The 25,123-nt window shown below is 40.6% G+C and overlaps 1 protein-coding gene across 8 annotated transcripts in view; it reads left to right on the forward strand.

Annotated features, from left to right (window-relative positions):
* The window catches only part of NBEA (neurobeachin), a 612,623-nt gene extending 594,736 nt beyond the window's left edge, over positions 1-17,887 (forward strand). For all 8 annotated transcript variants that reach the window (XM_059902450.1, XM_059902451.1, XM_059902453.1 and 5 more), the window contains 6 exons: positions 1,558-1,713; positions 2,244-2,414; positions 10,695-10,796; positions 13,057-13,253; positions 14,037-14,188; positions 16,070-17,887. In XM_059902450.1, the coding sequence (XP_059758433.1) occupies positions 1,558-1,713; positions 2,244-2,414; positions 10,695-10,796; positions 13,057-13,253; positions 14,037-14,188; positions 16,070-16,160 (869 nt within the window). In that variant the 3' untranslated portion in view covers positions 16,161-17,887. The remainder of the gene's footprint in view (positions 1-1,557; positions 1,714-2,243; positions 2,415-10,694; positions 10,797-13,056; positions 13,254-14,036; positions 14,189-16,069) is intronic.
* The last annotated feature ends 7,236 nt before the right edge of the window (positions 17,888-25,123 follow it).

A 25,123-nucleotide genomic window follows, 5' to 3' on the forward strand; every position in this document is an offset into this window, starting at 1 on the left:
ACTAAAGAAAACTAATACTAAAAAATTTCTTTTCTGGGAATCTCCATTCACTAGAGCTAAACATCTTTTTAATTAAAGATTTCATATGAATTGCAAACTCGGGAGCTATAACTATTTGCAGCAGATATTCCAAGTACTTTAAAATAATCACATACACATTTATTAGCTGTGTGATCCAGAGCAAGTGCCTTAATCTCTCTGGGCCTCAGTTTCATGTCTGCAAGATGGTTCCTAATCATGTTCGTTGTGCCTGTCCTCATGGGATCTTATGAGAACTAAATTAGAAAAAAATTGAACATGGTATGAAAAATTATAAAGCCATACACAAGTTATGGTATTTTTTTCTTAGATTAATCCATCCTACATCTTTGAACCCAGAAATAGGATGAGAGACAGCCATTTGGGTTACTTCCTTATACTCCAACACAAAATAGCACTTAACATTTCTTTGGGAGAATATACACTTAGGACAAGGAATATTTTTAGAGTTGAGGTCTAGCTGTTTCTCTGCTGAAAAGACACCGACAGTGTCACGTACAGCTGGAGTGTAACTGTGGAAAAATTAATAGCTGTATTCTAATTAATCAAGGACCAATTACATAGTGTTCAAGAGACTCGGGACGTTTGCTTTCCTTTTCCTTTGCTGTTTTTAAAATTATTTTTTATGTTTTACCTTCTCTAGTAATTACTATTATAGTGTTAGCAGATATCCACAAATAGTAGCACTTAGATTTAATTGGTGTTAGAAAGTGATGTTGATCTTCTACATCTGCATTTTCTGTTTAAGAATTCAGCCCAGGGATTTAGCCTGAAAGGACGGCGTGGGGTAAGGCACAGGCTGGCATACAGACAGGCACCAGGGAAATCAGATGGTGTGTCTGAGTTCCTGATTTTATTCAGATTCAGTCCCAGTGCTACCCACTGATTCTCTGCCTGTCTCTTTCCTCCCCAGTCCCTCTCCCATCTTTCTCATTCCTCTCCTCCCCTGCCAGACCATTCTGGAAAGGCTTCTGTTTGTTGACAATCCAGGTCTTTAAAGCTGCTGACCTAAAGTTCCCTGAGGGGCTGCCTACATAACAACACCCCTCCCACAAATCCCTACTTTCTTCTTTTCATATGAATTGTAAATGCCATCAGAAAATGACAGATGGAGGCAAATATTAAGACACTTTTTTCCTTATGTAACATACTTCATACAATATTTATTCCTCCTTATTATTGAACTTGTTGGACACTAATGAACTTGTGCAGGGTGAACATCTATTGAAGTTAGTGCATTTAAATATTTTTATTATGTTGTAAATTCACATCTTGAATTCCTCATATTGGTGGAGAACTTAAATTTCCAACAAGTTTTTAATATATAATATGGTTCATAAATAATCACTGCTACTAAAGAGTTTATATTTCTCATGGGGAAATGTTAAAATCTTAATAATCTTATAGCCTTAAGAACCCATTTCTAGGTAAATGAAGCATAAAAGTATTCCTTCTATAAGTGGTTGGTGAAACTCTTGTGGAATCTTTCTTTAAAGTTCTTTTTCTATTTATGTTTAGCCAATAACTCTGGTGTGAACAAACGGCAGATCACAGACCTTGTTGACCAGAGCATACAAATCAACGCCCATTGTTTTGTGGTCACAGCAGACAATCGCTATATTCTTATCTGTGGATTCTGGGATAAGAGCTTCAGAGTTTATTCTACAGAAACAGGTAAACTGAGCTATGAAATGCCTATCCTCTTCAAAATGCCAATTGTTACACCTAAAGCTTCATATGAAATCATACTTAATAATGTAGGCATTTTCATCTTGAGTGCTGAGATTCAAATTAAATGCTCACATTGTAAGTAAATGACTACTTATAATTTTATCCACTCTGAACTTCAGTGTGAGCTGAGCCCTGAGTTCATAGGACAACTGGGACTACGGTCCCCTTCCCACAAATCAGGTCCAATAAAAGACCTTAAACCTCCCCTTAGTCTGGCCCAACCCTGAAAAAAAAAAAATCATGATTGTGTTATTTTATGTTCTTTTCTTAAGAAGTCCCAAGTGACATTCTTGTATCACTTTTTCAGAAGCAACTCAAGAAACCAAATCTGTAGCTAGATTTTGTTACAAAATTACCTTGTAAGTTTGCCGGTCTATAGATTCACTTTTCACAAATCTAATAAAGTAAAGTTAAGCTATTACCATTTAAAGAAAAATAGCAAATGAATTTGATCTACCATTTCTGTGTTTCAGGGAAACTAACTCAGATTGTATTTGGCCATTGGGATGTGGTGACGTGCTTGGCCAGGTCTGAGTCATACATAGGTGGGGACTGCTACATCGTGTCTGGGTCTCGAGATGCTACCCTGCTTCTCTGGTACTGGAGTGGGCGACACCATATCATAGGAGACAACCCGAACAGCAGTAAGTATTTGTCTAGAATTGTCCTACCAAACTAAGAACTCATTTAAACATGTTTTGCTCTTTTAATTTTCCTAATAGTTTTTGCTGGTGTTGTAAGGGTTTTAAAATACGAAAGCTTAAGGAGCAAACATCTATGTTGGAATGTGGCTATATTCAAAGTGTACAAAAGAGCGACCACTATAACCTTCAGCCTGAGGAAACTCCCAGGTCACCTCACATTGACCCTGTGCTCAGCAGCCCTTCCCCAGTCTCCAAATGTCCCCATCCTTCCGAAATTTCCTTCAGTGTCATCTGGTCCATTCAACTTCGTATGATTTCTGTCAGCCAAGTGAAGTCTCTCCCTTCTCTGAATTTCCATATGTTTTATTTGTGCCTCAAGAGGACACTTACTGCTTTCTACCATGGGGTGTAGTAAATATCTGTTTATTTATTTGACAATGACTGAATACCCCCTTCAGATTAGGCCCTGGTGAGGCAAAGCTGAATAAGATGATTTCTTTGCTTGGTATGATTCCTGAGTGTTTTTTATTCAAAAGTGCTCCCGAAAATATCCTGTAGGAAAAAAATGGGGGGACTCCAGAGTAAAACAATTTTAGAAAACACCGCATATACTCTTACTTTCTATGTGAGCTCTGAAAGCCTTACACAAATAAAGCTGTTGATAACCCACAGTTTCTCAAACATGTTTTCCGTGGAACCTTTTGTTCATGGAAGAGCAGTTATTATTCCTTGGAGCTGCTCTTCTGAGGAAACACTGAAGTGGACCATGAGACCCTCTCTCTGCATCTTAAGTCTCTGGTTCCTGGCATAGTTGCACAAATAGGTTTTCAATAAATATTGTTGAATGACTGAAGAACTGGCTAAGACATTTCCTAGAAATAATTACTGTCTTTAATTACCAAGCTTTCAATAGTTCACATACACATGTTTCCTGTAAAATAGAGAATGGTTTCTGTAAAGTGTTGATAATGGCAAGTACCTAAACCAGGATTATTCTAATTATGATTCGTACATTGGGCACAGCTTTAACAGTACTCTAAAATAAACTGAAACATGAGTTTGGGAATATTTGTGATGAAACAGAGGTAGGAATTTTCCAGGAATGCTGTGCACCTGCCACTGAAATACTATAAAAGTAGAGAAGAAAAGACATGTACAGGACGCTGTGTTGTAACTACATGGCTGGCCCCTTCCAGCCTGTGAGAGAGCTGGGCATGGAAAGCTTCATATATATGTGTGTGTATATACATACATACACACACACACACACACATATATATATACGTATATGTATATACATACATATATAAAGGTGGTAGGAGAATGAACTAGATGACCGGGTGACTTATTCTTGTTGCCCATAGCTAGAGGTGAAGAACATTAAATGAAGAAACTAAAAGTGTATTATGAAGTAGTGTCTCAGTGTAGATACTGAATAAGAGAAAGTGCCTCTGCTCTAAGTTGTGAACTAAGATGTGATATTGGTTTGAGGAAAACATGTATTCAGTGTTGCTTGATTTCCAACCAGCTCAACTAATTAGCTACCAATTCTACATTATACTGAATATCATACTCTAAACACTAGTAAGTTAACCTCCTTATTTACTCTCTTTTTTAAAACCATATCCTTGAAAAAGGAAACTTCATTTTTAGCAGGATTTGTGTGTCTGTGTGTGTGTGTGTGTGTGTGTGTGTGTGTGTGTAAAATGTTTGGTCTACTTTATTATTACTAAACATGGTACATTATCACATGTATTTTATCTAATTGTATTTTTTACGTATTTCCCAGTTTCCTTTTTTCCTTTTAGATGAGTGTAGTGTTCATAAGAAGAAAAGTTGATTTAAGCAGCAGGGCTGTGTGGTATCTTCCGTCCATTATTAACACAAATTAGAAGTTATTAGACAGAAAAAAATTTTAAAGAAGCAGAATAGAGTTTTAAATCCAATTAATTAACATCTTCAAAGTGAAGCTCAAAAATGATGAAAATGATATTTCCAAAAAGAGAATTCATTTCTTAAAAACTACCATTTGGCAGCAGGGAAGATAATATAATGTCCTGCTATGAGGTATACGTATAGCTGACCCTCTTTGTTATACAGCAGAAACTTACACCACTGTAAAGCAATTATACTCCAATAAAGATGTTTTAAAAAAAGGAATTTTAAAGAAAAATGTTAAATTATAGTAATTATCTGTTCTCTACTTTATTTTCTAATGATCTTTTAAACCAAATGATGGTTAACAGTTGATTGTATCTTTGTTCCATCACTTAGCAAGAAAAGTTAAATGTAATAATATTTAGAGTGTTTAAAGTTCCTTTCAACAGGAGCTATGTAAATAGAAATGTTTATGTTAATCCTTAAGAACAAAACTGTGAATACTGGATTTGTTAAAATGTAGAATTTTATTTAAGTTTTAAATAAAGACAAGATTATCCCTAAGACATTATTGCATAATATTATCCCTACAGTATTGCCTCCATTTAGGGGGATTTATTTTTTGATTAAAAACTGTTGTCATCATTATGAACCTTAAGGACTTCCATAAAACCCACCCTGCCAAGACTTTCCTAGGCATTTAATGTGGGCATGTGTAATGTGGTTCCATTTTATCCATTATCCTTAACATAAAGGGAGAAATATGCTCTTCTAGATTAAACAGGATGAGTAGCTCAAGTATTAGTCAAGCAGCAAGCATGTATTAAATGCCTGCTGTGTGCTGGTACTACCTTAGCAGCTGGGAGTTCTGGGTAGTCAAATTCTGACTTTATGGGGTTTACAAAAGCCTATATTATGACCACGAAATGGCCTGTCCTGCTTGGAAGTACTGAATATACTGAGTATTACATGAGTCTTGAATTGCTATCAGATAATATTTAGTATCATAACTACTTGTATCTACAAAATGCTTAACATTACATCTTGGGCACAAATTGATGATTATGTAAAAACTGGTTTCAGCTTTTTGCCATGCGGATAGTAAAAATCATAATAGTAAAACACAGTAAAAAATAATAATTCGTCATATTTAGTATTTGATTGACTCGACTGATTTGTGACTCAGTCTGTGAAAACAGCCAACCTAGCAGCTCATGTAGGCATGCCTAGAGAGACCGTATATTTTGGTCAGTTCACTTTTTTGCGAAGGCAGTCAGAGCACACACTGAATTGACTGTCACATCAAGGATTAGCCGTGGGTGTTGACACAGATGTAGCCCTTGCCATCAGAAAACTCACAAAATGAAAGGAAAGGGGTTTTGTTTTTGTTTTTGTTTTTTTCCTGTTTTATTTTATTCTAGCTACCAATTCACAGGTCAGAGAATCAGGCTATATGTTCTTTCTGTCTCATAATGCATTGCTACACAAGACCAAAAAGCTAGTTATATCTAAATTCATATTAAAGTGTGTGACACAATGCCCTTAGGTTTCAAGGGCTGTATATATTAACCTCGACTTGAAGGGGGACGTCCTAGCATGAAACGTAATATCCCAGTAGCTGTTAGAATTCAGGACTTGGTCTTGGTGTGGACATTGAATTCGCTTTGTGTGTCAGAGGCTGAATCATATTTATCCAGCACAACACCATAACGTAATAGGATTCATTTACTCACCCTATGTGCACATCACTAAAACTTCCTCAAGATAAACTCAGGTGCTTTAATATATGTATGTTTCTTTTGCATTGTCATCCTTATTTTTTAATGGCTAGCTCTGTTAGTGCCACAGAGAAAAAATAAGTAATGTTTGTGAATTATTTTAGGTAGGTTTGAAAGAGTTAATGGTTTCATTGTGTCAAATATATTGTTGTGACTAACTTGGACATCTCATAAATAAATCTTTTTCTAATTATTTTTATAGTTTTAATGAATTTGCCGCAAAGACAATGAAAATGTGTAAGCAGATTATTATAGAGTTTTAGACCATAAAAGAAACAAGCAGAGGCTACCTGGCAGAGGTTCCAGTTGAATTATAGTTGTTTTATTAATATATTTAATGCTAATATTCATTGTTACTCTTTCAAACTTGTGACTTTGAACATAGACAGTTTTCTTGTAGATGTAAAATAGGCCCCTGACTAGATAACAGAATTGCAGAGATGTGAGGGACAGATGCTTTCATCTGAAACAGACTTTTACACAAATTCTGAAACTAATTTGGAAGTGATAAAAATTAATTTGCGCACTTTAATTGGACGCAGACTATCTCATGAAAGGAAGGAGAGCAGAGCAGGCAATTTGTGCTAAAAGCTGATTGAATTTTTTGTCAGGTAGGTATCTTGGACTTGGCTGCTTATCCTCCTGAGCCCTTCTTTGCCATATATTACAGCCCGTCTCTGACTGGTGTTCTTTAAAAGGATCAATGCTATTCCTGTTGAATCCCTAGAGCCCCAAATTTCATTGATCTTGGGACTTGACATTTCTCATTACGTGCTGTAGCTTCCAACGAGATAGTCACAAGAGGGGCAAGTCAACATTGTCTCTTCAGCAGACACTTATAATACATTGGGACCTCGGCTCCAAATCCAATCGGCTTGTAAAGTGTGTGGTTTTAATGTTTATACCAGATATAACGTGCCTGATAGAGAGTTTGTTGACATTTTAAAAATCATAGCCACAGGAAACTTTGAAAGAGAATTTACTGTTCATCTTTTCAAATCAAATCTACAAATATGCGTTGAGTAATATGTATGACATTGTTATCATGCTTTTTCTATTTCACTTTTGAAAAACAAGTCTTCAGCTCACGTTTGAGCATTATACAAACTATGAAACAAGAAGCCCATTGAAAAGGAGACTCCAGCTGTGCACACATCCCTTCCCTGGGCTCCCATTGTGTTAGCTTCAACTCTGGACACTGACCCTCCCGCCAGCCCCAACCTGTCACTAAACATCTGCCAAATCACATCCCTCGCTTTGTCTGCATCCAGCCTTCTTTTAAAACAACCATCCTGGTGCCCAGCTCCACAGCCACCACTAACCAGTGGTGTTACAGGGGATGAAGAAAGCGTGGACAAAGAATAGCCTGAAGATATTTTATATATATAATATTATATATATATATATATATATATATATATATATATATATATATATATATATGATGAGTTTGTCTCACTTCTCAGAGCAAGGAATCTTAACTAGGGTTTAGTAAATGTTAAACCTCTTCTCATTAACTTTGAGAGGAAGCATAGTTACATGTGTAATAATTCTTACCTCGTAGAGCTTTCTGAGGGCCAAAAGATAATGTCTATAATGTAGCATCCCTAACACGGGGCCCATTCTTCAGGAGACCTCTCAGCCCTCCCATTCCCTCAGCCCAACGTTAGGAGACATTATAGGGTTCCTGACTAAGAAGGAGGCTGCTTGCCACTCAGTTTCTGCTTTTCCTTCCCCTTTATGGAACTGAGGCGGCAAGGGTCTTTGTCCTGGGTCAGAAGCAATATAAAAAACAAGAGTGACTAATATGTTCTCATGATCAGGGAGCCTCGGATCTATACCAGCGGGCTCTCTGGGCATCATGCAGAAACCTCTGCCTCCTTGGGAAAGGCAGGTGGATTATACTATTGATTGGGGAAGGAGATGGTAGGACAGTAAGGTACTGTGGCCTAGATCCAGGTTCAGGACCTCAAGGGAAGAGATCTGCCCTGAAACAGCAGGGCTCAGAGGAAAATGTGGTCAGTGTCCTCTCTGAAGAAGAAAAAGAACAACTTAGAGTCAGTGAATAAATAGGTTCGTATCTATCTTCTATTTTTCATCAAGTACTCTGTGATTGTGTGATAAAATGAAACCACATCATGGGACGTTTTCCAACCCATGGAATGTTTTTATGTGGATTACCTTGTGACCTGTGGAAAATGCAGGCCCGGATGTTTCTGGTGCTTGGGCCAGAAACCTCTGCAGCAGCCCTCAGGTGGCTGAAGACACAGTACCTCAATAGGAACTCCTCACAAACTAAGTTTTTCTGAGCTACCCCAGCAAATGTCTAACATAATTTTTTCAAAATAAATCTTGAAATCAGAGTAGTGATGAAACTGCTGCACCCTTTGAAATCTTTTGTTCTGGGATTTCAAGTCAAAAATCCATGATTTTTATATAGTATAAACGTGAATGAAAATACCTTCTGCAGTGATTCTTCAGTGACTCAGCAAAGGTCGCAGATAAAACCTGAATGTCATACATCATCAAGAGGTTCATTTTCCGACTCCCCCAGAACTGCACTGATGATCGCAGAAAAACTCTGCTGTTTTTGTTTAGCTCCAATTCAGAAGAACCAAAGCTTCCCCTGCATATTAGTAGTCCCATAAATGAGGTTGAAAATAATAAGAACCATGAGCAATCTTTACTTTGATCCTTTCTCTGGAAGCCACAGACTATCACACTGACAATGCTCTCCTTGTCAGTTCTCTGTGGATAGCAGCATCTAACACCTTTGTACTCTTTTTCATCATGCATTTTGAGAATATTGAAATATCTTGTGATAAAAATGAGGTGGAATCTGTTTACTATAAGACTTTTATATTTGGAGTTTCCAAATGCTTGCCTGTAAGGAATCTCAAAATTGGACGTGTTTGTTCATCATGCATAGTAATTCCATCTCCCAGAAAGCTCTTCTCCTGAGGAAATGACTAGGGAAGGAGGGCAGTGGTGCTATGGTCCTTAGAGGAGAGGTCTCACCTGCACCTCCCTGTGCGCAGGGCCCTTTAACCCATAGCTACATCCATCAATTGTGATGTGACAGTGACAGAATATCCCTAGGATTTTGAATGATTGTTGGGGTGTGTGACATCTGTCCCTGACAATGAAATGAAATGTAGGGAATATGCTTTCCCCCTGCTGCAGGTTCTCCAACTCAAAACCCCTGAATAACATTTTATTTACTTTTCTATAGTTGAAAGAGGGAAACAGTGCTTTCAGGGGCCCTACAAAATCCCCTAATAGTTAAGTTTCACAGTTTATTCAAATGATCTGGGGGAATTGTAATGAAAAATAAAACATTTTAAGCTTTCTAAATCAGAGGTAAGCCTTTGAAAAACTTTATTTTCTAATATAAAATATATTACATACATAAGGAAGATTTTTAATATTTTTATACATTTTTTAAATTCCCTGCAGTAGAACTAGATTGCTTTCTACTTTTTCTGTAGCATATAAGGGAAAGGTTTAGAAAACTCTATATAAATTGTATTAAACATATAATTGCAGGATTTTTAATTCGTCCGTCTCTCCAAGAAAAAATAATCACTTAGAAAAATTAAGGATGATATTACACATAAAATCTTATCAATAATTAATCTTCATTTTGTCAGGGAACTCAGGGCATCTGTGAAGCATAAGTTTATAAATTATATAAATATGTTTCGGACAAATCTAGGACTGCTGACAAATCTAAAAGGATACTCTGCCAATACTCAAACACATTATAGCAAGGTACGTAAATTTAGAATAAAATGGCAAACTAAGGTGGGCTTTCAGCTCTCCCTCCCATACTCCATCTAAGTAAGAAATGCCTCAAAAGCAGAATGGAGGCTCACATGGTGGATCTGAGGAAACTCACAGAAAACTGTGAGCAGTCCCTGGAGAGACAGAAGACCGCTGGGTCTGAAGGAGGAGATATTGGCAGAGGGGAAGAGTGTTGGGTGCCTTGCTGGGTAGGGCGTTTTAGTTGTGCGCTTTCTTCCCAGAATTTCCCACGATCTATTGATGCCTTCCCTCCTGCCACGGTGGGGCAGGGAATGGGAGCACCAGTCCAGCTGCTCAGGGCTGCGGCATCACATCAGTGTCAAGGGAGGGGCTGCCCAGGAGGTGGGCACAAGTGCCATCCCTTTGACATTCACTTCCCGCACTGCCCCCTCTACAGTGGGGGCCAGGGGATTGCAACCCGGGAGGCAGCTCTCAGAAAGAGCAGCGTCGCTGAGACCAAAGCATAGGATGTTTTTCTGAGAGACAAGATGAGGGAGGGGTGGTTCAACCCCATCCAGAATATGAGTGCACAGAGGAAAACAGGCAGGATCTCAAGCACCATAAAGGAAAGATCACAGACTCAACAACCAGGTGAAGCAGAATGAACAGAAGAGAAAAATACGGAATTCTTTAAAAAGGCATAATATTCTCTAAGATATAAGAAAGGGGGTCAGAGAGGTTAAGTAACTGGCTCATGGTCACACAGCTAATAAATGCCCTTACTAAACAATGATTGCTATTTTAAACGGTCAATTTAATGGCATAGCTCTTCATTCCCGCCATTGGTCTGTAGTGACTCACCGCTGCTGTTCCTTTGCAGGTGACTATCCTGCACCAAGAGCTGTCCTCACGGGCCACGACCATGAAGTTATCTGTGTTTCTGTCTGTGCAGAACTTGGACTTGTTATCAGTGGTGCTAAAGGTCAGAAGACATTTCTTTCATTTTAGGTCTTTAAACACTATACGATTTTCACAAGTTAACCATGATTTATGATTTATTTCCTTTAGGAGGCTCTCCATAGACAAATGTAATCCCTAGGTTTTTTGTAGCTGTTTAGTTTTATTATTAATATTTGCTAGTACTAATATAAAATAGATATAAAATATTATGTAGTATTTTGTGTTCACCAGCATTCTAGCCAGAACACTGGTAAATTAAACTGCAGCACACCCATATGATGCAGTCATTACAGATAACATTTAAAAGACAAGGGGAGGGGACTTCCCTGGTGGCTCAGTGGTTAAGAATCCGCCTGCCAATGCAGGGGACACAGGTTCGATCCTTGGTCCAGGAAGATCCCACATGCCGCGGAGCAACTAAGACCGTGTGTCACAACTACTGAGCCTGCGCTCTAGAGCCCGCAAACCACAACTACTGAAGCCCGCGTGCCTAAAGCCCGAGCTCCGCTACAAGAGAAGCCACCGCAATGAGAAGCCCACACATGGCAACGAAGAGTAGCCCCTGCTCGCCGCAACTAGAGAAAGCCTGTGTGCAGCTATGAAGACCCAACGCAGCCAAACATAAAAATATAGTAAAAAAAATAAAAAATAAAAAAAATGAAAGACAAGGGGAAGATATCCGTGATGATGGGGCCCGTGGGGGGCCCAGGCTGCTCATCAGACACAGCCTTGGATCCAACCCCCTCCACACGTCATTTTCTTCTCAAGGCTGGGGACTGTGTAGTGGTAGATGGGAAAGGAAATATGATGACTTAGTTCTTCTGACTTTTTGTGGAAAAAGTACTGTTTCGGGAAAAGTCAGGAAACTTGAGTTCTAATTCTGGCTGATTTACCAATTCTCCATGGGAGGCTCCGGGGCAGTAAGGAGCCTAATGCTTAGGAGAAACTGAAAGAAAACCAAAGGGGCCGAGTGTGGTGAGGACACCATGGACGTAAGGAGACAAAGGCTGAAGAGGTGAGGGGCCCCCACGGCACAAGTATTTGCAATTTGTATTTTATTTTGAGTATAATGGGAAACCATTGAAGTCTTTTAGCAAGGTGATGAGATGATCAGATTTGGTTTTTAGGAGCTTATTCTGGCTGCTTTATAGATAATGGGTATCATGCCTAAAGGTAGGGACACTGTGTTTTTGTATTTAAGAATAAATAACCCAGGGAGGGACAGATAGGATATTTTCAATAAATGTCTTTTAATGTCTGTTTTAGAAATAACATGTAATATCATTCTATTCTGTAAAGAAAAAAAAAGAAAAAAAGGAAAGGGAAGGAAAACAAGAGATGCAGTATGCATAGGGAAAAACATTAATTTTCTATAGATGATGGTTGATACTAGAAGTGATTGCTATTTTTTTTTCTCTAACTCTTCGTATTTTCTGGAATGCACATCTATTACTTTAGTAATCAGGAAAACATTTAAGTATAGCCTTATAATGTCACTTGTTTTGTAAAATGTGTATCTACTGAAATCAATTGTTTGAAAAATAAGAATGTAATTCATGCATGGTTTTATGGAGTTTTTCTGGGGATCGTGGGGGACAGGTAATACCAAACTACATTAACCAATTATTTGTATGAACTTGACTACTGAATGTTTTATCTTAAAATTTCTACCTGAGAAAAAATAAGTCACTCCCCATACTACTTTTACATTCTCGCCTCACTCTTCATTTATTTAAAAAAGAAAAAGTGTTCCTACAGTCTGAATTACTTGATTCCTTTTCTTAATTTTGCCTTTTTCATTTTATATATAGACTATAGAAAGGTAAAACTTATTATTTGATAGTATTGTATTTATGTGGTACAATTAAAATTTTGATGATACTAAAGAAAATTAGTGATTGTTTTGATAATTCTCCTGAACTTTCTAAAGAAAAATTTCTAAACACATATTAAGAGAAGACTTCGACATACAGTCTTTTATTCTCATGTAATGTATGAACTGTATCCTTTTTTAATGAATATTATCTCATGAAGGAAAAGAACAACTACTGACCTAGATAAAAAGTTTGGAAGACACGTGTGTGTTATGTAACAGTTCTCTGTACTTGTTCTGTTGAAATCTAACATCAGTGCTTGGCTCTTGCCACCATAGTTCTTTTCTTTTCTACCTTCTTTCAACAACTCTGAGTGTATTATTCAGGTACAGTTGGCAGGTGTGTGGGAGCTAATAACGTGACTGGTCGTCACCAATGACTCTGGCCTTGCTGTTCCCTGCTCTGCAGAGGGCCCTTGCCTCGTCCACACAATCACCGGAGATTTGCTAAGAGCCCTCGAAGGACCAGAAAACTGCTTGTTCCCACGCTTGATTTCTGTCTCCAGTGAAGGCCACTGTATCATCTACTATGAACGAGGGCGATTCAGCAATTTCAGCATCAATGGGAAACTTTTGGCTCAAATGGAGATCAACGATTCGACAAGGGTAAATCTGCATGTTCCATGCTAACTGGGGACCTAGCCAAGAGGTTAAAGATTGACTATTTTACATTAAATGACTCATAATAGAATTTCTCTGGTATCCAGGTAAATGTGTGTTGGTTTGTAAAAGCACATAAATTCATGTTGATTGATGCTTTGAACAAACCCAAAATTCATTTAATCCCAAGTAGTTAACTCAGTGAATTAGACTTTGGAGGTGATGGCTGTAGTTTGATTAGAGGTTAGACCCTTAAGGAGATTTTTCCTAATCTCTTACAAACAATTGTTCCCGCGTTGCACTCCCCTGACATTAAAAGTGAGTTTATTGTCAAAGAATCTTATCTTCTGAACCCTAGACCAAAATTACATACCAAATTGCCCATCACTCGCAAATGAATTATAATTGCTGGTTTATCATTATTAAAAACAGCTTTTAAATATGCTTCTGCCATTTGTTCTAAAAGTCTTGACATAGCTAGTATTCAGAACTTAACAAAACATCATGTTACTTAATTCTCAAGTTCTTTCTGGATTAGACTGATAATATTCTCTTTGGGACTTCTGTTATTTTGTAACCTAAATTGGTTTTAATAAGATCCTTTGTTTATGTAAGAACTTTGATGAATTCCACATTGGAAAGCCTATGGATTGGACTTGAGAAAACTTGGACAAGTGGCTAAACGTAGAAAATAATGACAAGGGACTTGTATTAAGTGCCTTTTAGTAGTGCCCACTGATCTTCTGGGAAACACCGAGAGAAATGGTTGCTTTTCTGCCTTGTCCAAAGGCCATTCTCCTGAGTAGCGATGGCCAGAACCTGGTGACCGGAGGGGACAACGGTGTGGTGGAGGTTTGGCAGGCCTGTGACTTCAAGCAGCTGTACATTTACCCCGGATGTGATGCTGGCATTAGAGCAATGGACTTATCCCATGACCAGAGGTGAGCCATGCTGGGGAGAAATGTGATCACTCAAGAACTGTCATTGAAAGTTCTTAACATTTTACCAAGGGTGAAACCTGCCGTGAAGAAGATTCCAGCATCCAGATGGAAGAAAGACTAGTGCAGAAAAGGGTAAATTGAGGAGAGGAGTAAGTACTGTAAGAAAGGATTCTGGTAAGAAGGAAACAGAGGAAGAGAATAAGGGGGAAAAAAAGAAAGAAATTGGTCTGAAGAAAAACAGGCGCATCTAGACACTGCCCAAAATGTAGAATTATCCCCACCAACTTCTCTGTTCTCACATCCTTACCTGGTCTCAGACAGGCCTGCCTGGCTTACATTATGTGAAAGAAACACATATTTTTTAGCAGAGTCTTGGCTTGAGGCATACATCTAGCTAAATGCAGCCAAATGCAAAGTACAGACTACAGCTGGCCTCTGTTTTAAAAATACGAGGCACTTATTACTTGAAACAATCTCCAACACACCCCTCTCCGATTTTCTTATTCACATATCTGCCATTTATGTTATTTTGTGGTATTTTATGTATTTCCCTAAGACACTATAATCTTTTCTTGGAAAGAATTGACAGGAATGTTAACAAAGTAATATGATTTTCTATTGTTCCTCAATTTGCAACAAGATTTTGTTATTTCCTAAAGTTTGCCTTTGGGTTTATTATAAAGTGAAAAGAATAATTGGAATATAAAGTCTAAATTTCTAAATTTAAAAAATAAATTAAAACTCTATAATCTTAATATGGTAATTTCTCATTTTTTGCTATATATTTAACAGAAATAAGAAAAGCTTATTAACCGACTTATTTCAACTATGTGTATATTCTTTATAAGAGTATTGGTTTTAAAACAGTATGAATGTTAAGGCTTATATGATAAATTTAACAAAGCATCTTCACACTATAGTAAAACAGTACTGAAGTCATCAAGAAAAGCAATGGAATTTAAGTTAGTTTGGGGAGGGGGTATTTGATCTGCAGCCCAACCTGTTTTAAAGAAAATTTAAGCAGATTATTATTAGAGTGTTCCAAAATGCTGTAGTCCGTATTCATAAATGGGAATGGTTTACCATGTAATTATTTTATATACATGGGTGTTTCTAAAGTATTTGAAATGATTTGTGTTCTTAAGTAGTTTAAATATTCTCCCGGATAGTCTTATTCATTCATGTACTCATGTTGCAAACATTTGCTGCCACCATCATAGATTAAGCACTGTGCACAGTCCTGAGGATACAAAACAAGATCACTGACCCCAAAGAGCTCAAATAATCATAATAAATGTATATGAGGGAAGCAGGAGCAGAGGAACAGAAGAAAGAAGTGATTAGCTCTTCTCAAGGGGTGCAGAGGGCAGGAAAGCTTTTGTAAGATCTTTATCCTTCACTCGGTATGGGGGAGAGAGTAGATGAGAGAGCATAGGCAAGGCTGTAGTCGTCTTAGTGGTCTCCCAGGAGGAGAAGGAACGATACTAACCAAATTTCTATTTCTTTTTCAATCTCATCCTTAATTTCAATGATTATTGTTGTTTTATGATGTCCTTGATATGTTGGAACAGTAGCATATGCACATAAGTTACAGCTTGACAGATAAACATACAGTGAGGATGCCTACTCAGAAAGTGTTTATCTGATGAGTTGTCTGGTCAAAAGTTAATCAACACTTGGTCTGGAAGCCCAGGTGTTTTCGGAATTGTTTTCGGAATTGATTCAGCTTCTCCTAGGAGAACCAAGAATACATTTTAATCCTATCTGAGGGCACGCAAAACTAAAACCTGGTGAACTTTGAGATCGTGCTATTGTTTAGTGTAAAGTAGAACCACATCAGTGATTTTGTGTCTCTCTTAACTACCGCCTCTGCTTTTCCAGGACTCTGATCACTGGCATGGCTTCTGGTAGCATTGTAGCTTTTAATATAGATTTTAATCGGTGGCATTATGAGCATCAGAACAGATACTGAAGACAAATGGAGAACCAAAAGCCAAGTTAAAGCTGAGAGCACAAGTGCTGCATGGAAAGGCAATATCTCTGGTGGAAAAAACCCGTCTACATCGACCTCCGTTTGTACATTCCATCACACCCAGCAATAGCTGTACATTGCAGTCAGCAGTCATTTTACTTTGTGTGTTTTTTCACTACTGAACACCAGCTGCTACCAAGCAAGCTTATATCATGTAAATTATATGAATTAGGAGATGTTTTGGTAATTATTTCATATCTTGTTGTTTATTGAGAAAAGGTAGTAGAACGTGTCACAAGAGACTTTTGACAATTCTGAGGAACCTTGTGTCCAGTTGTTACAAAGTTTAAGCTTCGAACCTAACCTGCATCCCATTTCCAGCCTCTTTTCAAGCTGAGAAAAAAAAAAAAAAAAAAAAAACACGTTTGATACTTTGTACATCAGATGCATCTTATTTAAAGGGATACTTTTGTAAAAGTAAAACCTTGTATAAAGAACAAAACATTTCTTAATTTTATTGTGGAGTTACAACGTGCATGTTCTTTAATCCTGAAGTCTTGATGGAACAGGTGCATTGACACTAGGAAATAGTAAGATCTGTCCAAGGACACAGCTTGTATGAAAGGATTGAATTTGGGCTCAATCAGTAATTTTTGACATTTTCACCAAAATACATAGTTTTGCACTTTTAAATCTAAATTCATCCCTTCTAAGTGAAATTTGCTCATAAAGCATTTGAATACTAAGCCATTATTTGCCATTTTGGTACTTGATACAAAGAAAATTCAGCCCTAACCTTCATAATTTGAAGACACAGCAGAAAGGGGGCTTAGGGATGAGGTCCTGGTTTTATTGTATAAATAGGAGTCCCGATCATTAGTTCCATAGTAATGACTTCCCAACTCCTGGACAACTCTTCCAGAATCATCCTGCTGGCTTAGCGTGTGTACATTAGGGGAGGAGAATCTGATGCTAACTTTTTTGCTGTTTCCCGCCCCCCCCCCTTTGGTTCTTGAATAGCTTAGTTTCTTTAATAATAAGTCAGACTTTATTATAACAATAACTGACGTTATTCTTTTAGGTTCTTGTGAAATTTTCACCTAAAGCCACATTCTTACCCTAAGGCACTTCATCTTTTATGATATAAAATGATGGCTATCAAATGATTTTCCATACATTGTACTGATCAAGTTATACACCCAGGGGTATATACACTTTATTCATGTTTCTTCTTTGTATATTTGGTGACTGTATCGTCATAGATATGTACATATTGTGTCAGTAGGGCTATGAGGCATGTTACAGGAATGTAATTTTCTCAGAATTTACACTCACTTGCAGTCATTTATTTAAAAAGATAAAACAAGATAATGGGTTCTTTGTATTGGCACTTTGCACCAGAAACATATCATTATTTATTGATGTGATTACTTATTTGTTATCCACCTTGTACTAGTAAGTTTTAGCACTGAATTCCTTCTTCATTGTTGTTTGTATTTATGAGATTCTGAAATTCTGGGGAATCGGCGTAATGATTAATTTATTCATCACCAGGCTGTAAGCAATATCTTGAGTTTGTAGCTTAGAATTGGGAGGATAATGAACATCTGGAAGACAAGTTCATTTCATCTTGAGATCATGGTGAAATATTTTGGATATATAAATTCCTTAAGCTATTGTAACCATGTTTTATTGCAAAGATGTAAAATATGCCAGATGTGTGTGAGTTGGAAATCAAAAAAAGAAAAATAAAATATGCAAAGAATTCACCGATTTTTTCACATTTCATTGGACACTTCACTTATGTGCATTCATTATGTTGTCATACAAGTTTAAGAAATCAACATCACCTCATATAAAGGCCTAGAGCATCTAAGAACATGAAATAGAGTCCTAATGAGGTTCTGTAATTTGCTGAAACATGAGCTTCTCTGCTTGACCATCTGGCAGGGATTTGGGGCACCAGTGACCAGAGGGAAACAGCGCTTGTTATTTCTTCTGCATAGTCCACTTTTGGGGTTATTTTTGTTTCATTTAAAAGAAACTAAATGCAGGTGAAGGGTGTAACAGCCCATTACATGAAAGTTAGCAAATCGTGCTATTTTCATTTGAACCACGCTTTCTAGAATTTATCGTTGACCAGGCACGACGCAGGCGGGAGTGGAGGAGCTGCTGACCAGAGCAGGCAGGTAGCAGGAGCCGGGCTGAGGGGGCTCCGGACAGGCCCAGGGAGCAACAGAACCACAGGTGAGCTTCCATCTGCATTCTCGGGACAAAAGGGACACAACCATATAGTAGCCTGAGAAAGCCTTGCTGCTGGCACTCTCCATCCTGGCCCCAGACCAGACGACTGTCAGTCATCCTCAGCCCGGCTGGCTCCCTCAACCCAGCCCTTCTCACAGCCCATCCATCACTCCTCAGGCTGGTCATTACCTCAAGGCCTCTTTAAACCGACTGCCCCACTTCCAGAACCATTGCCTGGACTGTCACCAAGACCTCTTGACCAGAATCTGGGCCTCACATCAGAACCCTCCCACTGTACTCCACGAGACTGCTGCCTGAGGGTCTGGCTACACCACCAGCCCAGTCATCCCACTGCCCAGCACCCTGCCATGGCTTCCTTGTGTTCCTAAACTCTGGTGGGTGAAAAATCACCTGGGGAGCTTATTTCGATGAGCAGAATCTAGGGCCCCATCCACCCAGGTGATTCTGATGTGGGTCACCCCTGGGCACATTGTTGACAACATTAATGTAAGGGATGAAGCCCAGACTCAGGAGAGCACAGAAGTCCTTCAGGAGGGAAGCAGTCTCATCTACCCCTCCCTTTGACACCCTGCACCTCAGGCAAACCCACCTACTACCAGTGGCTGAGATCTACCCTGTGCCTTGGTTCTTAGTGTGTTCCCTGCCCAGAGAGCTCCTCTTTATCTGCACCACCTGGTGGCACTCCTTGCTGCAAATTGGCCTAACCCAATTTGCTCATTCACAGGCTTTTTGGCAGGTAAAGGTAGTCCCCAAGCCCCACATCTTCACTATGTTATAATGAAAACAATGTTCAGGATCAATTTCTGCCACATTGTAGAAACACATCTTCAGCAAACACGTTTTAGCAAGCAAGCAAGCATGAGACCATTCACAGAAGTCTTCTGTGAGCTTGGGAAGTCCAGCGCCTTTTTCGGTGATCTGACAATCATTGTACGTGGAAGATACACTGGAAGCAGATGCACTGGTCATCTGGAAGCGGGATCCCATTAGTCTTGTAATGCCATTAGCAGCCAGACTCCTCCAACCCAATCATTTAGGAATCAAGCCTTGGGTACCACCCCAAGAGCACAGGCTAAAGACCTCGGTCGATTCTTATACCCTGGCTATGGAGCAGTAGGAGAGGTCTCTAAAATACTGTAGCCAGTGTAGATTGAATTCACATCCATGAAATACCATTAATTTCATCAGCGATGCTAATTAAGAAGTCAGTAATTTCCCCACTGAAAAGTCAGTCTTAACATTCACTATCCTAACTAATAAAGCTTCTGGTCTCCTTTGGGATAAGGAGGCTGGAGCTCTGGTCCTTGACTTCACGTTGAGACTCTACTATTTAAATGATCTGGAGTGTAAATTTCTGATCAGGGAAACTGGCCCCTAGCGTGCAGAGAACATTAATACATACTATCACATTGCCTATATTGGGTATTTTAAAGTAAATTACAACATCATCACACTTCTACTTATTGTCATAGTCGCAGCTCAAGTGTCCCCTCCTCTATGAGGTCTTCCCTGACCCCTGGGTTAGCTTCCTACACCTGGCATGTCCCTGTCACTGAAGAGCAGTGTATTGTCATAGCTTACTAGCCTCTCCTCCATTGTGACTGTGAACTTCTTGGCAATGGAACTCTTTTATCTTGGATCCTTAGGGCAGTGTTGGATTCAGAGTAGATTGTCAGTAAATGTAGCTTTGTCAAATGTATAGATAAATAGATGAAGCCCAGACCCCTGGGCAAATTTGGCAGGAATATTCAGGGGCCCTCCCTCTTCCCACTGCCCTGACACCCAAAGCCGCAGGTTGCCTCTCCCGCCCTGCACTGTGGTCCTTCCAGAGAGCTCCATTCTCCATTCTCTTACTGTCACAGCCAGTTCTAGGTATTTTTGCCATAAGTTTCTTTGCTGTAAGCATCTTTTCCCCAAACATTTTTGCCACATAACTAATTGGCCATAAGGCAATTTTGCTGTAAAAGATAAAATAACTAAAAATAAAAGAGGGACATTAAAAAGGACATCACGAAACATGAACAATGAGTAACAAAATTAAGAGGACTTTATTGCAAAATACAAATATTTGAATACATTTAAAATGTGCATAGATTCATGGCAATACTGCTCAAATAACTGATTTTACTTTGGAGGTTTTACCTAAACACTTGTCTCCCAAGTCTTAAATTCATAGTATTTTACACTTTTTTTTTTTTTTTTTTGCTTTTTGATTTATCTCCTCCTTCAGCATTGCACTTTTTCCATAAAGTGTCTTTTTTTATATATAAATTTATTTATTTATTTTTGGCTGCGTTGGGTCTTCGTTGCTGCATGCGGGCTTTCTCTAGTTGCTACGAGTTGGGGGCACTCTTAGCCACGGTGTGCGGGCCTCTCACTGCAGTGGGCCCCCCGCCGCTCAGCTGTGGAACACGGACTCTAGGCGCACAGGCTTCAGTAGTTGTGGTGAGTGGGCTCAGCAGCTGTGGCTCGCGGGCTCTAGAGCGCAGGCTCAGTAGTTGTGGCGCACGGGCTTAGTTGCTCCGCTGCATGTGGGATCTTCCCGGACCAGGGATCGAACCCGTGTCCCCTGCATTGGCAGGCGGATTCTTAACCTCTGTGCCTCCAGGGAAGTCCCCATAAAGTGTCTTCCTTCATTAAAAGATGTATCAGCCATCAGTTTCTAAATACTAGGATGCTATTTGTCACTGAGCTTTGTACGGGGTAGTGAAAGCCTTCTACACTGCTGTGTGCGCTGCCGTATTGTCACGTGTCGCATGTCCGCTGATAGAAGTTCCAGAGTTCTATGGGAGATGTGGGTCCAACTCTGCACCTTCCAGGCCTCTTTCTCCTCCAGTGTAATGTGTTTCAAAATAAGAAATGCAACTATTGGGGCAAATCATCATCATCTGTCATGACTTTGGTATTATGTTGTCAAACCAAAGGGTCAGTTAGTTTATCTTTTACGACAAAACTGCCTTACGGCCAATTAATAGTGCAGCGAAAATATTTGCGGCAAAGAGGTTTACGGCCAGAATACGGGACGCAGTCACAGCCGTGGGCTTTTCCCGTCAAGGTTCAGGGACTCACCGATGATAGCAACGCCCAAGGCTACAAAAGAAGGAATATTTAAATGTTTAAATTTCTGCTCCCTACCCACCTTCATCCCGTCGGGAGAAGCGGCGCTGACAGATGATTTGAGGTAAGAGCTTCTCCTCATTTTCTGGGCCTTTGAGGCCGCTGAAGGGCAGGGCCCCGTTACTGGGCTCCTCACTCTGGAAGTGACTTTTTAGTTCTCTCGTCAGTTAAAATGGGGATAATAGTATCTGCATTGTGTTGTTTATAGCATAAGTCAAGCTTCGGTAGAGCTCGCTCGGCAGGTGGCCGTCACCTTCCACCATCTAGGGCGTGTTTCGTTTCCGTCTGTTTGGCGTCCCTTTCCCTGTTTATCTGCTGTGGATCTTTTGGGGGTAACTTTTCCTCCTCTACCTGTCATGTGACTTTTTTTTTTTTACTGGGACTCGACCCTGGGGACCTCCTGGACCCATCCCGGTCCCGCCATGTCACCTCCTTTCTGATGACCCCAGTGATTGGTCAAGGGTAGATCTACCAGTGACCTCCCGTGAAATTTTTATATTATGAAGGGAAGGAGAGAGAAGTCTTCTAGGGAGAGAGAAGTCTTCTCGTTCTTCTGGTGCCACTAATCTGTCACTGAGAAACCGGGGACTGCCAGCAACCAGTTCCCCGTTGTGTAGAGAAAGCCCATTTGCAATAGTAGAGAATAAACCCTTGAGAGATGCCAGAACAGGAGCACTTGTCTGCCACCCACGAGTCCCTGGGCACCCAAATTGCCCTCATTCTTAGAGGGTTCCCAGTTCTGGACCCCTGCTTTAGTCAATGGCCAGTGAATACTCCCCCCACCCCAAGTTGATCAAAGCTGTATTTTTTGGTGCTTGAGATCAAATCAAAGCATCCTTAATGAATACAGTTCCCTGCCTCTAGCTCCCTATCTCTGCTTAGAAAAATGTGACAAATTCAAATTTGGTAGTAAAGCTAAGAATATTCCTTGCCTATGTATGATCCCACAGTCTCATGTTTAGATAAAGATCCAAGGGAAACCCCTGCTTCCATCCATCCATCAGCAAGACATGGAAAAGAATGCTCTTGGCAGCTTTGTGCCCGGTAATCAAACATAGATGTTGATTTAAAAATACCAGCGCAAGAGAGTACGTGTTCCATGTTATATAAAGTACAAAGACTGCTGAAACTGATATGTGCTGTCAGAAATCAGAATTGTGGTTACTCGATGGGAGGTCATGAGTGGTGAGGGCCACGCCGGGGCTCCTGGGCGCTGGAGGTCTGTTCTGCCACGTTGGGCTCCTTCTCAGGAGCTGCGTTTGTTATGCAGGTCCGTTAACCTTGTGAACATTCACTGAGCGGTCCAGTGAAGATTTGTGTCCTTTTCTGTGTGTATGTTATACTTCAGTTAAAAAATGTTCTTTTAAAACTTAAAAATATGCCCGGCCTCACACTGGCTCCTGCAACCACTCTGAATTTGTCAGCCCTGAGCCAGTCCTGTCCTCAGAGCCAGTGACCGCCGTCTCCACCTGCCCCTTTCCCCTGTGGTTTTTAGGTCTGCCATCTTGGCTGCCCTGTCTTGATAAGCACTCTTTTTTCTTGGCTCCATGCCACCCCCTCCCTGTGTGGTTGGTGCCCATCTCTCAATGCACATTGTTGCTTTCACGCACCTCTCCTTTTGCACCATCTCCCTGTATTCTCACGGCTCACTGACACACATCTCCCTTCCACTACACGACAACTCAACTGCCAGGATTTTTCCTTTTGGTGTCGCACGCATTTAGCACAAAACCGCATTGTCACTGTCGTTTATGGGTCTGTCTGTTCCACTGGACTGTGAACCAACATGCTAAGCCCTTGAAAATGTTGATTGAATGAATGAATAAACCAATGAGTAAGTAAATGCATGGGTCATGTGGGAAAAAAACCAGTAAGCTTGAGACTTGAAGACTTGGGTCTGAGCCCTAGCTCCCCTGTCCGGTGACCTTGGGCAGGTTATGGAAACTTTGTAAGGTTCGGCTCTTCAGGTGTACAATAGAGAAAGCCCTGCGCGGGCTGCATTTTTTCCAAATCACAAAGCGCTGCCTCTCTGTGAGGTATTCCCCCTGAACAGAGAAGCCCTCAGGCGCCAGGTTGAGTATTTTGATGACGTGGCCAAAACTCACAGGAACGGCTGCGCGTGTTTTTGAATGGAATCTGTGCTGTCTGTGGGAGAGCAGGGCCAGCAGCTTCCCGCCACCACCTGCAGACATAAATCTGGATTTCAGTTCTGGTTAGCACCTAGTAAGACAGAAAGATTTTGTTTGTTTGCGTTCTGTTCTTCTGTGGTGCCCCTTCCCGATCACACAGAAACAAAACAGGAGGCCACTCAACACCGCTGGGAGAGCCTGCTTCCCAGCAGGGCCTTCTCTGAGTGTTCGTTCTTTTGAATGATGATGTGTTTTCCCTGTCGGTGATTAGAGCCAAAACCCTGGTAGGGAAGCCTGTGGTGAGAAGCTCGGAGGCCTCTCTACAGACTTTCCTCCCCTCTGTGTGGCAAGAGGTTCCCACGGGGATTATTCTGAAGGCAGCATGGCCCTGGGCTTCACGGTCTGAGCCAGCGCCCCTCAGGCTGAAGGTGACTTCAGGAAGAGTCAAGCTCTCCGTGCCCAGAGCGGGGGGTAGGGCTGGGGGTGCCAGGCCACGGGCCCAAGGGGAGGATCCCTTAAGGGTGTTGTTGAGGGGCTGCAGGGGTCATCTGGTCCTCTCAACTCCTCTGTCCTACTAGGTTGCTGGTGGCCAGAGAGGTCATGACCTCTGCCAGGGTCTCCCCTCCATCAGCCAGGTTTCTTACTTACAAGCAGAGAAAACCAGTTCTGGGTAATTGAAACAGAAGAGTGATTTGTGGGAGAGGTACCGGAAAGCCTTCTCCATTTCAGGCTGGATGGTAGACCAGGCTCCCTGAAGGCCCTTCCCAAATAGAACAACTACGATTTTGGATCAAATACTAAAACCCTGTTTTAAATGCATTGCTGAGCTGGCACAAAAGGAAAGACCACCACCACCACCACCCCCCCCCCCCCGCCTCCAAGAGGCTAAGCACCAAGGGAAAGTGGAAGCCCAGGCCACCTGCAAAGGGCTGTTTCGGGAAGAAAGGAGATGGGGCAGCACTGCCCCTGGCCCAGGGGTGGCCCAGAGACCCCCGAGCACTCAGCAGGTGCAGGTTCTCACCGAGAGCATCGTGGGGGTTGCAGGGTTTTGTTTGTGTGCTGGTTTGTCGTTCTTGCTTTTTGTTTTATGTGAGAAAATGGGAGACCTTTGACATCCTCATGGAGATGGAGTAGTTGAAATGACTGGCCGAGGGTGAGAATGATAACATTCACAAAACACATGTCCATACGCAGGGATTTAAAAATAGAGAACAGTAGGAAGTAGGAAGAAAAGCAACTATGCTAACCAAAATGATGATCACAGCTGCTGTGATTGAACTTCAAATTCCTCTGGCGTTTCAGGCAGCGCCAGCCAAAAACAAAAGAGGGAAGCGGAGCACCTACAGTGACTGATGGCTGCCAGCCCCATTGAGTGCCCACTGGGTGCCCATGTTGTTTTGTGACTGAAACACACTGTTTCTTATCCTCAGAACAGCCACATAAGGTGGACAT

This window comes from Balaenoptera ricei, chromosome 18, assembly GCF_028023285.1.
Source record: "Balaenoptera ricei isolate mBalRic1 chromosome 18, mBalRic1.hap2, whole genome shotgun sequence".
NCBI lineage: Eukaryota > Metazoa > Chordata > Mammalia > Artiodactyla > Balaenopteridae > Balaenoptera > Balaenoptera ricei.